General features: G+C 38.3%; 1 protein-coding gene across 1 annotated transcript in view; it reads right to left on the bottom strand.

The window, feature by feature from the left end:
• Positions 1-1,169: 1,169 nt before the first annotated feature.
• The window catches only part of skib (v-ski avian sarcoma viral oncogene homolog b), a 47,332-nt gene continuing 33,777 nt past the window's right edge, over positions 1,170-14,724 (bottom strand). The window contains exons 2-7 of the mRNA XM_020934097.2: positions 6,563-6,676; positions 5,860-5,960; positions 5,531-5,778; positions 4,644-4,918; positions 4,074-4,304; positions 1,170-3,452 (exon numbers count right to left, since the gene is read on the bottom strand). Coding sequence (XP_020789756.1) covers positions 3,201-3,452; positions 4,074-4,304; positions 4,644-4,918; positions 5,531-5,778; positions 5,860-5,960; positions 6,563-6,676 — 1,221 coding nt within the window. The 3' untranslated portion in view covers positions 1,170-3,200. The remainder of the gene's footprint in view (positions 3,453-4,073; positions 4,305-4,643; positions 4,919-5,530; positions 5,779-5,859; positions 5,961-6,562; positions 6,677-14,724) is intronic.

The following is a 14,724-nucleotide window of genomic DNA, read 5'->3' as shown; positions in this document are numbered from 1 at the left end:
CTGCTCACGTCACCAGAATTGGTCCAATTGGGATGAAACTCACATATATGTCTAAAATGCTGTAAAAACACATGTCTGTGTGAATTCTCATGACTAACCAAGGTTGTGTCACATAGTTGGCTTGACAGATTTTGTTTCTTACTCCTTTTACAATCGCTTTCTTCATTTGTGATTGTAGTGGGCAATGTGGGTGATGTGTTTCGTCCAGAGAGAATGGAAGACAATGTATGCTTGTAGGAGGCTTAAAATGGGCGTCATATAGTGGGTGGGTGAACATTGAATCTTATGAGCCATTTTTCGCACTGGCATTTGCTGGTTTCAGATCCTGTTTAGTCCTATGACACAAGTCAGTTTTGTTTCAGACATTTGAGAGTTATGAGAATTTTTTGTCGAAGACAAAAAATGCGGTAAAACATCCTCACATGGCATGTTTGTCATTGAGCTCTACGATCTACTGCTGCTGTCTATATTTACACTGTGTTTACGCACCTTGCATAAATGATATTGATAAAACATACATATTGAGAGACACTAATTACTCTTTTAGATTTATGTACATCACCCTCATTTGTCAGCCTGATAAACCTGATAATCTGTCCCGTTATGAGTTTCATAGAAATGCTGCATAGAAATATTTACTAACAACATCTTACAAATAAATACATATTATTCTTTGGTTTATGTTGCCTAATTACTTTCCTGAAACCAAAGTTAATTTGTAGTAGGCTCTAGGACTATCTATGGCCTTTAATGACATGCCAAGATCAGAAGACAGTTTTTTTTTTTTAAAAGAAAAATACTTTGACATACATTGACAACCATTTTCTACTGGCATTCTGTCATGTCAGGTAATTCCTTCATGTATTTTTTGTATGAGTATTGCCTCGGGGTTAATCAATATATAATACAATAGTAGCTCAACTCATAGCTATTTCACATATTCCTCTTTAAGAAGATGGTAGAGGTGTCTGGAGTGAGGGTAGTAGATCTGCTCACACCGCTTCCACTTTCTTGTGTCTTTAGAGATTTGTACTTGAACTATTTTCATTCAATAATTTGTTGGGTTATCCTTGAAAGGAGAAGCTGATAGGGAAAAAATGTTGCAAAGAGTTGGCATTTTGATTTGTTACACCAAAAAGACTGAGTCAAACAACACTATAGCATTGAATAAACTTTTAATGGGCAGTATACAAGTTTTCTGAAGGTAAAAGAAAACATTGAAACAAGAGTCAAGTGAAATCCCACTTCCAAACCAAAACTACAACAGCATCATCTATCAATATGAATATTGCTATTACACTGTACCCAACAAATACTGAATGAGGGCTTTTTATAATGGTAAGACATAGAAGTTAATAGGACAGCACCTAAACCAGCCGTGGGTGCACCTCTGAATGATTTTGGTCTGTGGTCTTACAGATATATTCCATACGCAGCAAATAATACATACATATTCTCAAATAAACGAATAGGGGAATTGTATAATATTACATTGGTGGTGTGGTAACATTTCTTTTCTCTTCTGTGCATTCAGCAACCATCCACTTTGCAGAATGCTCTGTGATTGCAAATCCTAATATACTCTCTTCTTTTTGGTTTCAAGTAAAAAGCGAAAAATAATAATCAATTTTGGAGCAAGCAAACATAATGACAAGAATCTTATTTACATTGTATTTACAGGAGAGGAAGTGTGTTCTAATTCAAAGTCTGTGTGGTTTGAAAATGTAACAGTTTTACAATGCGCTATGCAAGGTTTTGTTTTTGTTAAAAAGTGCAATTCCTTTTTCTTTTTTAAGTACAAAAATATATCCATATTTTTTTATATAGTATGTAGAAATGTTGTTCTTATAAACAGCATTTGTTGATTTAAGAGCTCTACAACCAGTGACTAAAAATGAATGCTTTCTGTTGATAGGCAGCAATTATATTATAGTATATAAATTATCTTACAATACTCGTTACAAAATCAGAAGTACCACATTGCAACAAAAGATTTTTGTTTTTTGTCTTTTTTAAGGGCATCTGTAGTCTGGCCAGCCATCTTGTATCTTCTCCAATTAGATGGACATTACATTCATTTATCGTCATTGTACCAGTCACCAATCATGTTTCTTCGTCCCTCCCCCTGAACATCTAACTCAAGGGACCATACACAGTTTTTGCATAGGCCGTGAAGTGCTTTTAGACCTTAGGTGAACTGAAATAGGGTCAAAGATACAACCTCACAATCCTTAATAAACTTCATTCATAAACAGTTTTCTTCACTCTTACTTTGCCCTGGCATGTCATTAACCAGTTATTTATAAAAGTCAACAATTCTCTAGTAATCTTGCTAACGGCCTGAAAACAACTAACAATCAAATACAAGCAACAGTTATTTGACAAACGTAATTAGGATGGCTGACCGGGCTAAGGCTTGACAAATCTGTGGGTGGGAATAATTGCTATTCATACATGTAACATTTGGTTGCAAATAACTGGGAAACAAACCACAAACTAAAGTTGCATAAGAAGAATATTAAAAAGTAACACTTCCGTTAAAATACCTAAAAGCATAAAACGGTGGTGGACTTGAACGCAGCCCACTACAAACTCCAATACTTCAGGTTGATACAATACAAAAAGTACAAGCTGGTATACATGCATACAATATGAATGTCTTCTCTTGCCTTTTGTGGAATAATGGTGCAAGCGATAATTCTTAATACGTCCATCCTCAACGCAATTATAAAAAGCAAGCGGTTATTAAAAGTAAATAGTGGCAAACTGGTGTCTCTGGTTTCCAGTGGTGTGTACCAGTTCATTGTTGTGGCACCAAAAACATTTCGTCATGGTTGACTTGGTTTCTTCTTCCCTTCATTTTCAAGTAGTGTTATGTGGCTGTATTTGCACATTTTTAAAAATAGCTTATATTATACCGAAATAATAAAAGAGAGTCCTTGGACAGGGTTTTGTAACGGAGTTAGATGTGAAAAAGTTCAGTAACATCATGCTCAGAAATCATGCATTCCAGTTTATAAAACCTATATAGCATCATAATAATATCCATTTGTATCATTTTATATTATATGTGACAGTCCGCTTCTCTACCAAATGTTGCATTTATCTAGCTGATCTTTTATTCCTTACAGAGAAAGATTCAGCGCAGTCCTTGGTAAATCTCATTGGATTCGAGTCTGTAAATGAATGATTGTGAAGTATTAGGATTTGCAGGTGTTCTGTGAGCTCTGAGCCTCCCTGGTAGCCTCTTTAGCATCTGGAGATGCGCAGTTGTTGATATTGTTGTTAATGTTGTGGTGGATGTTGTTTTTGATTTGCAGGGACAGTTGGCTCTGTAGCTCTTTGACTACGCTCTCCAAACTCTGACGCGCTTCTCTCTCCTGCTGTAGCTCCTGCCTCAGCTGCTCACGATCGGCTTCGGCCTGTTGCAGTTGCATGTGCAGATCCTTGATCTATAACACCACAGGGGAGAATGAAAGGAGAGGTTATTGTAGGAGTCCTGTACGATTTTGGAAAAAAAAATAGCATTTTTTCTGAGCAGTTTTGCCATGAGATTTGTCATTCATGTTTTTAAATCGAGTTTCATTTTACAGTCCGCGAGCATTAACATTTGAGAGGGGACTGAAATAGGAACTTTTATACTGAATCACATGCATTTCAATTAAAATGCATTCTTGGGTCAGACCTGTTGAATGATGATGGGCTAATTGAAACTAGGACTGTGCTATTCATTTAATATGATATATTTCTGTTGTGTTATTTTTATATTTTTTATCAACAGATCAGTCAACACTTTGCAAAATAGACTGGCATTTTTGTGTGTGCTAAATTAGCTATTTCTTGTATAAAAATAAAGATTGAATCAAACATAATCAACCAAAGAGGAAACGTAATTGTTTATATATATGTATGTATGTGTGTGTGTGTGTGTGTGTGTGTGTGTGTATATATATATATATATATATATATATATATATAATTTTTTTTTTTTTTTTTTTTTTTTACCATACTTCCCAGCCCTTGTTGAGACAAGCAGAGTTGATTAAACAGTATTTCCCCTCTCTCTTTCTCACCTGAGTGGAGTACTTGGCCCTCATCCGCTCGGCCTCACAGCCTTTGTCACACACTCGGAGCTGCCTCTCCTGCTCCAGCTCTCGTCTGAGGCGCCCGCACGACTCCTCCGCCTCCCTCATCTTTCTGTCCCAGTCCACACGCAGACGCTCAATCTCTTTGCGCAGGTTACGCTTGGCTTCAATGGCCTCACGAAGACGACCCTTCTTAGCCACTCGCACAAACTCCAGCTCCTGTAATGTACATAAAGCATTGCATGTTTATAATGTTTACAGATAACTTCAATTTCAATTTCTTATTTTAGCAAATTAGATAAAGCAGACAGAGAGGAAACAATCTCAATTTACAGTGACTAATTAGTGCTGAAAAATCTATATTTTTCAGTTCAAGTTTTTAAAAAGTTCAATGTGAAATTTGTTTGTAATTTCAAAATATAGGGTGTTTTTATATTTACTATTAAATTATATTAAAATATGTGTGCTCAAATTAGTTGTTTCATTAATATTTAGCTAACACTATCAAATATCTGGATATTTTTTCTGAGTTGAAATGGCTATTAGCCAATAGCATACCTGCTGTAGACTGCGTTTTGCCTGCACCGCTGCAGCTAGCTTCTCCTCCTGCTTCACCCTCATCCGGACAATCTCCTGGAGGAGTTTTTCTCTAGACTCTTTGGTTTCCAGACCTCCATAGAGCATCTGCCTCAAACTGTCCATCTCCGGACTGATGCTCCCCGGTAACCACACGGGGCCATCCTGAGACCGAGGGGTGGTCTGGGTGGTCATGGTCTGGGACACACTACTGCAAGCTGACGGCGGAGAGGGGAGGGACGAAGATGTCACTGGGTCTGGAGGAGAGGACAAAATACATTTAAATTTAGTACATGTCACTCCACTGTATAAACATACTAAATCAGAAATGGCCCGAAACAACTTTAAAAAATTGAAATAATAATACATTTGAAAGTTACATTACTTACTAAAACTAAAACTAGACATAAAACTGATCCTACCTTGATCTATCTATATTGGAGCTAAATAAATGGCTATAAATATATAAAAACTATTTTTTATTTTAAAGAACAGGAAAATTATATTCTACTGTCTAAAAAAATATTTTTAAAATTATTACCGAGTATTTAACTTTATTATTCACTGATAGTTTTCAATTTTGGTGACATACATATTTACTTGACAGTGTAATTTATCATATCTTCATAATTAAAGTAGCTGAACTAAGTAAATTGTATTATCAACACTTAACAGTTCAACAAAATACATTTGAAGTGAAAGCTAATCTCCCTGTAGTTCCACCTTTGACCAGCTGATGGTGCAGTTGTACTGGAATCCCCCTGCCTCATATTTTTCCAGCTCTTCCAACATTTTTCCACAAGCTTCTCTGCACCTTTTCCATGTTCTATGTAGATTCCCTTCAAAATGGCTGCTACTGTTGTACTCACGCTCATTGCAGTCGTCCACGTCTATCTCTCCGTCTGTGTCCATGTCTTCTCCTCTGCTGTTATTGTTCAAACTGGAGGCTGGTGCTGGTTTGAGCTTGGGTTTGGCGTCCCCATTTTGCAGCTCGTGTGGGGGCTTGGAAATGGCATTGGGCCCCCTGCCTGGAGCATGGCTGTCTCTAGGATGCACTGGAGGGACCACAGGAGCCATGTTGGGTACTGCTCCGTTTTCCTCATTTCTGGAGTAGGGCCTGGATTAGACCAAAGTGAATGGCTGTTAATATTTGTAACAGTTTTCAAAGTAAAAGTGCATGTGTTTTTGCTTCACTTACTTCTCTTCTTTCTGAATGGGTGGTTTCTCTTTTTCCACTGCTTTGGGAGACCAGGGCCGGAAAGCAGAAGGTCTCTGTTTCAGTTGGACCTGTTTAAGATCCTGCAGAGCAAAGAAAACAACAGAACAATGTCAATGTCAAAACCTGCATTACCCAAAAGCTAACAACGTGCCTGTTATAAATCACACTCATACAGCAGTACATCTTACAAGTAGAACAAGCATCAATACATAAATTCAAGAAAAGTATAAATAAACTTTTCCTATAATTTTGTTATCAGCTGTAAACCAATGACTAATGATAGTCTTTTTAAAAGGTATGAAAAAATAAGAGTTGGACCTTCACTAAATAGTTTTACAATGTTTGGTTTCAATATAACTAGTATAACAACACATGTGAATGGTATTACTTAAAATTGACATTTTGGTGTGACCTACTCTGTTGATAAGAAAGCCATATGATGCAAATCATGCATGTTATACTAAATACACACCCAGTCTTTTTCAAACAGCTATAATGCATACATTAAGTACAGTAACCATAACTACAACACTGTAGGAGCACTTCCGCTGTAGAGGTCACACAGAGACGCCAGTGTGATGATTCAAGACGACAGCAGCCTTTGCGTCACCCCTTTGACCTTTACGCTTAAAGTCAAATCCTGTTTCACACTGACAACATCTTCACCACACTCACGACTAACCTTATGAGCAGACTTCGACAGAGACTGCAGCCACTCGGGTTTACGGTCTTTTTCAGCCGAAGATGAGAGTAACTTGTCGAGTTTGGACCTCTTTGCCGGGATGGGGCTGGGAGACTGTGGAGGATCAGAGAAAGAAAAAGGTGGTTAATCATTGGTATAAGGATGTTATATCATGCACAGGAGATGAGAGGCGCAGTGGATATTTGAGGAGCCCAAAACCAAAATACCTACAGTAGTATTAATCATGCATTGTTCATAATGTGAGGAAAGGTTGTGTAATTCACTTTTTGTAATTTTGTATCTAAATATTTATCTTCTAATTGAAATTATTTCATATTATTTTGTCAACTATGATGTTTTTGTGTATTATAATAAATTCCATTTAACTTTTCATTCTCCTATCCTTGAATGGGCACTGTGTTATTTCTGTGAAATAGTCTTGTGAGCTTGTGCAATGAACAGAAAGCAAGTCAGTGCATCTGTTGAGGAGACAAAGGCAGTGGAGAAAAAATGGCAGCTATCTTTGTAAGCTTTGTAAGGTTTGAGCCAGGCTAACATGTGAGTGGTGTGTGCATTTTGAGTCTGGCTTTGAGCTAAGCAGACATTGTAGCCGGTCTGGATGGCAGCCAGACGGGCTACATTGCTCCCTGGCAGCCAGAGGAGGCGCCGTCAGGTGGAGCACATCGACTGGGCCCGACCACAGAAATATTGCAATGCACAGACAGGGCCAGACAGACAGGGAGATTGTAGTCAAGTAATATAGCACTCGGATCTGACAAGACACTTGATCTGAACAAGTGCTTCAAAGAGTAGTATGTTAATCCAGGATACACCGTAGTGAAATATTTAAAGGCAGGTTAGATTTTCTTAGTCAAGTGCTACATGTAGTTAATGCTGTGGTAAAGTACAAGCAAGAGGGCAACGCTTAAGGGGAAAATTATTAAATCGATCTGTTTGAAAAAGATAACTGATTTAAGATTACACCTTTTCATTTATTTATTTGTTGTTGTTTTTTTTTGCTTTGGACAATCTTATACTTACATAAAGAGCAAGAAATTATAAGTTATTGCTTCCATTGGCTGGTTCTACACTGGCTTGACATACTGTAACTGGTGATACAGCACACGCATAACACCACGGTCTGTGTGGTAGTAAAGAACAGAAGAGTGAGCAAAGAGATTTACAAGAGATTGTGTTGATTAAGGTACTGTAGGTTTATGTTAACTGTTTTGTTCAATGCTGCACTATAAAGTCAATAGACAAACTCATAAAAATGAATTCATAGGATCTCAAAAGTAGACTCATGGCAGACTATTGTAATTTGGAAAAGCACACCTAGGTTTAATAATAATAATCCATTAGTTATATATAGGTGCTTGATATTTTGTGCAGCATTATTAATTCATTCCATAATCTGTGATATTAAAATATGGCCACAGCTGCCCCAGGGTAGACTGGCGGTTGTGAGGCTGCCAGTTTCTGCCATGACCTGTCACTCACTCACACAACATCCATATTAACTGAATGCTTTTAATATTACACCTTTAATAATACTGAGGTTGGCAAATTGGCAAAAAATAATCTTTATATACAAACTTTTCACCTTCACTTTCTTTCCCATGTCTTGTCAACTTGTAACATTTTTTCAAAGCAGCGGTATCCCTTTGAAACACGCCTTTGTCCCGTGGGTAAGTGCATGTGTGGTAGGACAGTTCACCTCCTCAACCCTCCCTCAGGTTTGCACTTGTCAGACACAGGATATTGTTTACCTAGGAGAGCTCGCCGACCGGCACGGACCTGTCTGCCGCTCACTTACTCACTACTATGACATTTCGCCTCTGGGAAACGGCAAACACTCCCAGATCTGCTCTCTGTCTGTGTGTACAATTCAAATGATTACTATGTGTCTACTGAACCTTTAGTGCTCAATGGAAAATGCGCCGGCTGGGTTTGGCCATAGTCGTAAAATAGTATTAGCATTTACTACATTTTGCCTGAATGCTCTGCCCAACAATGAGCTCCTCCATCACAACATGTTAACTTGAACTTGTGTGCATTTGTAAGTAGCAATACTAAGTAGCACTGCTGAATTATTGGCTTGATTGATTTTAACATGTGAGTTGTATTTTTTTTTTTTGTTTTATGTTGTGTGGTTTAGAATACACATGAATAAAATTTATGTCTTGTTACTGCAGGTGGAAATCAGCAAATCTGCTGTAACCTGGGACAAACTATTTACTCTTTTTTATGTGCATTGTCCCTGATAAATCTAGTCAAAAACATACCTATCAGATCTATCTCCAAACAGATGAGGGTATTGCATAAATTTTCTTTACTTGAGATTGAGAACAACATATCTATTTGAAGATACTCTCACTTAAGTGCAAGTTTTGGCTACACCTCTGCTTAATAGGCGCTTGCTGTAATCACCTCAAGATGGGAATTAACGACGGAGCTCATTTAGTATAAAGTGAGAAGAAAGACTGCTCTGTAATGAATCACGTCTCACGGCTGTGCTGAGAGGCCAGACGCTCGCCGCATATGTGTGGACCACGTGTGGGACGGAGGGGGGCGGAGGAGACATTTGTGTGTGGGACTGTGTGCGAGGGTGGCAACATACCTCCACTGCACGACTAGCGGGTACAGTCAACTAAATGGTAATGCTAAAATCAAACCAGGACCTAAACTATCATTGCTTTCTATTGTTACAATAAAATTAAGCTCTAACTCCCATTTTGATTTGAATTGGGATCTACGTATAGCATACAACATTCGCTTATTGTTATTTCTTTATGCATTCAGGTTTTGGATACACAGAAAGCTTGTAACTTTCCTAACTAATCATTTAAAAAAAAAAGTATAAATGTAAATTATACTTTGATCTTGACATATAAGTTGTGTGTCAAAATTTTTTTTGTCAACCATGACCAAACATTTTCTTTACACAAATGATTATAGTAACTGGCAACAAATTATTACAGCATGTTTGCTGCCTAAGTCCGTACTTCCATAGAGAACAATAACCGTGTTTTGATATGCAGCTAATATGTAATTATGTACTGGTAATAGGTGTTGCAATTAGTACAAGATAAGCTAAAGGCAACAGGCAAGGTGATTGAGTTCAGACAGGTTTACAGATCCATTTTGAGACCTCAGTTATTTGGCAGTACCGTTTATTCATCAAAGACTACCAATCTTACTTTAATGAGTTATGTAAATAGTATTGTTATTTCACCATTATCCACATCACAGACATTTTCATCATGTTGGCTGGGAACACCTACTTGTGCACCTTGTTCTTTTCCGGACCTGCTTTATTGGCCTATATTACACCCAACAGCATGACTACAATACCCATTATGTAAGTGCAGATCATAGCCGCCTCTATTGTGTTAGCGGCTCTAGTTTCTGAAGGCTTAGGTATCCGTGACACTTGTCTGGACACTCCTCTCATGTCTCCTGTACCTGTCTAACCAGAAACCGCATTACTACAGCGCTGCGGCAGACAGGCGGCACAGCGGGAGTTTCACTATTGTAGGTTAAGTCTTTTAACCTCCTCCTGCTGACACTGACCCCTCTGACTGACTGCTATGGACTGCGGTTGGCTTCTGTTGTAATCAGACGCTGTAATTATGGCCTGTAGTGTTCCCAGGCAACAATAAGGATGTGATGTGTGCTCGTCTGGTGACTATTTCTATAGCCTGAGGTTTTTGTCCACTCCTAGAAGGCTTGGCTAAAACAGGAGTAACCTATGACAAAATTGAGACTAACCCAGTATATGATTGAACTTGGACTTAATACAAATGAACTACATATAACAATCATCTTAAACTGACACCAATTATCTTATCATCGTCTAGGGTAACTATTAAAATCTGATGTGAGTAATCTGATAAAATTCTGATACGACATGCAAATTCTGTCTATTTTTTCATGTGGATGCAACCATGCCCGTAATCATTCTCTAGTTATGACATGTTAATGGCATTGTAAATGTGTCCAGTGCCAGTTGTATTAGTAATAAACTAACAATTTACTAGAATATTAACCTAGGACTAAGATAAAAAAAAAATAAAAAAACAGAACTAACACTAAACTAAAACAACTTAAACTTAAATTAACCCAGGAATATAGCACAAAATATTTGGGTTAGCTAGATTTAACCAACATTATTGAGAACAAGCTATGACTATCCAATCCAAGTTCAAACCCGCACCAAACCAACACAAAATTTGCAATACACTATGACTAAACCGGTAATCAGCCTCCTTAATTACTGTTGTTTTGCCCTTTCAACAATAGAGGATGTGTGCTTGTCTGGTGACTATTTCTACCCTGAGGTTTTCGCGAGCTCCAGGAAGGCTACGCTTGCTAGACATAATAGCAAGTCAAGAAAAAAACAGACACTCCCAGGCAGACACCACAAGGGACCTGCTGGCTAAATCTGACACTGACCTCATAGGCAGGAGAGCAGAGGGAGTCGCAGCTCCATAGACATAGCATAGGCCTCCGCGAGACATAACACCGGCCCCCTTAACCACTCGGGCCCTCCCTTCTCCAAATAGGTCCAACTGCACGTCCGACTGTACTGGGATATGTATAGGCAAGGCTGGGTACTGCATTTAATAGGCATGCATATAACCTACATTACTGAATGAAGTTGAAAAAAAAATAACTTGTAAGAGAATATGCGTAACCTGTACACAATTTTAACAACTATTCCAAAAATGTGGAAATTGTTTTGTAGATCAAAACTAAAACATGCCATATTTTTATTTCCACCAAATTACTTCCTTACTTAATTATTTTGAAGTAACAATACTCTTACTTGAGTACATTTTGGCTACTGCGTTTGGCAATAGCACAGCCCTCTTCCTCCTCTCTTTCTCTCTTTTCTCTCTCTCCCTTCAAGACTTCCTCAGAGGAGTTTGCTTGCTTTGGCCCGGTCCCCTGTGGGAACTGCAAGTCGTGAGTAGGAGGGGGGGTGGAGAGAGGGCTTGGAGAGGACTTGGAGAGGAGAGGGGGGTTGGGGGAGAGGGGAGAGGGGAGGGGGGTAGGCGGTACGGGCCAGGGACCACAGAGGAAGCAGTGAGCCGAAGGAATGTATACTCGAAGGCCAAGTACAACCTCCTACTTTAAGGCCTTCCATTCAGGCATTGCCCTTTTCAACCCAGCCATTGTATGATAGTTCTTTGAGGCGCAGTAATGAGGGGAGTGTTTCAAAGCAAACCTGTAGGCTAGACAAGGCCTAACAGCAAATGCAGGCAGGAATAGACTTGCATTATTTTGTAAAAATTAATGGCATGGTAATAACAGAAACCCGCAACTGTTCGCAGGCACGGCAGATCACAGAAAAGTGCCAACCAAATCAAAAACATATCAATATTTATTCACAGTAGCACAGAGCCTGACCTGCTTGAAAGAATAAGTTGTCGATATTGTGCTAACTGGAGCGTGATAAGAACCAGACTGGTATTTCAATGCAACATAATGAGCAGTAGTTTTGTATTGACTGGGGTTGAATTTGTGCGAGTAAATCAGGACTATACTATTTTCTTAAAGCAACACTAAATAATTTTTATTTTATGAACTAGGTGGTACATTTTAAAAGTTCTTCCATGTATTCGAAATCCACATTGATTTTTAATAAGATGAAACAAGTGGATATCATTATATGGATATCAAGACCAGTGCTACTGTATTATGAAAATTAAGTACTTCTTAAAAGTCTATTTCCAAATATCTTTCAAACTCAACTCTTCAGACAAGAAGAAAATTACTTTTCAATGTTGTAATTTGACGTCAGAGCTGTTCATTTGTGTAACACAGTCCATAGTAACAGTGGCAACAAACATACAGCTGCCTATCATGTATTATTAATGTTATTAGGTTATATGTTTGCTTGGTGCATTTAGACCTATTATTAGTAATGACAGGTTTGCAGGTGAACTTGGCTGATTATTTTGCTGTGTCTCTGACATACTTTTAGCGGCCATCATGAACACAAAGAGCCTGTTTTGAAATACTGTTGTTATTTTGCCAGCTGCTTTGATGTGAACTAATACTTCTAATGGAGGGTGTGGGTAGAAGTATAAACTAATCCAGGTTTAAAGTTGGGGAAAGTTTCCTATCCATTGATTGCCCCCCCAAAAAACCTGCCTCAGCTTGCAACGATTTGCATATCAATTTGGCATACACTGTAGTAAACTAGATGCCCTCACTCTTCATTCATCAGGCATGGAAATTAGAAGAGAGTGCACTAGTTTGTAACACCAGGCAGGATGAAGTAAAGTATTGGAAAGTAGAATTCGTAAGGTCGAGTTGCAGTCTATATGCAATTGCAATGTCTTTGCACACTCTTTAGCCCTATCAGGTCAAAATAAATCTGTTAGCATTATTAAACTAATTAACTTATTAATATATGCATATAGATGAATCAACATCTTAAAAATCAAACAAAACAAAAATGACAAATACACAGCTGTATCTAGCTTTTGTCAAACAATAAAGACTTAAAATGACAACCACTGCCATCTGTTGCAGCTTTACAAGGAGAAAAAAATAAATAAAATGAAATTATCTCCAAACAAAAAACATGGCATCATCTCATCTGAACTGTTTCCCCAGATGAACCTCCTCTTTGGGCCAGCAGACATGCAATACGACATGATAGTGAAGACAAGACAACAGTTTCAGATTTCAAATTCCTTTTTTCCTAAACCCTGCTTGTAATCCATAGATCGACGTGTACTTTGTCTCACTATCTCACTCAAGGGCACGCCAACTGGCACCGGTCACTACTTGGGGTCCCAAATTTGGACATGGGGGCATCCTAGTTTTTGTAACGCGATCTTTGCACTTTGCTATCAATTCTCACTACATCAACTCCTCTAGACGTTTATATATAAAGGCTTGTGGTCACCTCTTATAACAGCTGAAGAGGGAAATTACTTGTCCCCTCTTGGACTATCCCTCCAAACTTGTCCCACTCAATCTCCAATTTCCTCTCTCCTAATGCTAGACTTAATATATCAGTTTACCCCAGTCGCTTGTCCTGTTAGTAGCGGGGTATCTACTGTTTATTTAGCCCAAGTTAGCCACAGTGGTGTAGGTATACAGGGAGAGCGGCAGGCATGGGCAGAAGGTGCGTATTACACTGGGGCTTATTGGATTGTCCTAATTGTCTTTGGGATTGAGATTTCATAAGGTGGACTCAACTTGAGCCGCCGTTACTAAGGTGGAAAAACTCTTGGCAGCTTTAGTGAGTTGACACATATAGCGTTTGCATGCGATTTGGAGTGCACTGGAAATACACTTTTTATTAGCTAAACTAAATTCTGCAAATAACATAAATGAAAAATTTAATTTAAAACAGAAGTTAGGATGGGGCTTTTGTTGATAGGTGATGTATAACATTTTAGCAGTTAACAGTATATGTTACAGATGAATGCAAAATTCCCATAATCTATAAAAATGTATTCATAATGTTTATTATATTCATGCTTTTTTTCATCAGTGTCATTCTTTTTCACTTCAGTAACTTACATAAGGTTTGAGTCTGGTCTTGTCAAAGAATATAATAATAAATAAATACTGTACTGTAGCTGTAACAGATTTTAAAAAAAATATTACCTATAATGTGTACTGGTGAATTGGTAGTAGGTTGTGCGGCTTTTGGCTCTAATATTTGAGAGTGTGGGAGTTTTTAGAAATACAGCTTATGACAAATCCTAATCATTCTTTTCTCTCATGCCATGTTTCTTAATCATGATCTTTTGAATACACAGAGGACACCTGCATGTGGGTGAGCGGCGCATCTCAGCGGTGGCAGCAAACAAAGCAGAAGATTACTGTTACTATTGCATTTGTTAAAAAAAATGAATTCCTTTTCAGGTCCAAACACGGCAACCATAACAACAGGCTTGCCAGATTTTCTCACAGAGCGCAACACTGGCTGTTGACATTGGTGTCCAAAATCAGAGCCTCCTTCATCTCATGTAAAAAGAGCTTCCACATTGTTCCGACCCTGAGCCAGAAGACATGTAAGAGATAGGAGCACGGATTAGTCGTCATTACAAAGGGCATGTATGGTATGGTCTGAGTTATCTTAGGATATGAAACGTGCTTGTTGCCCCTGCCGTATTTATAGAATGGCATAGCGA

Source organism: Boleophthalmus pectinirostris, unplaced genomic scaffold (assembly GCF_026225935.1).
Source record: "Boleophthalmus pectinirostris isolate CB_2022bp ecotype Guang Dong unplaced genomic scaffold, ASM2622593v1 HiC_scaffold_3, whole genome shotgun sequence".
Classification (NCBI taxonomy): domain Eukaryota; kingdom Metazoa; phylum Chordata; class Actinopteri; order Gobiiformes; family Gobiidae; genus Boleophthalmus; species Boleophthalmus pectinirostris.
The sequence above is the reverse complement of the archived record's forward strand: the minus strand, read 5'-3'. Positions and strand labels throughout refer to the sequence as shown.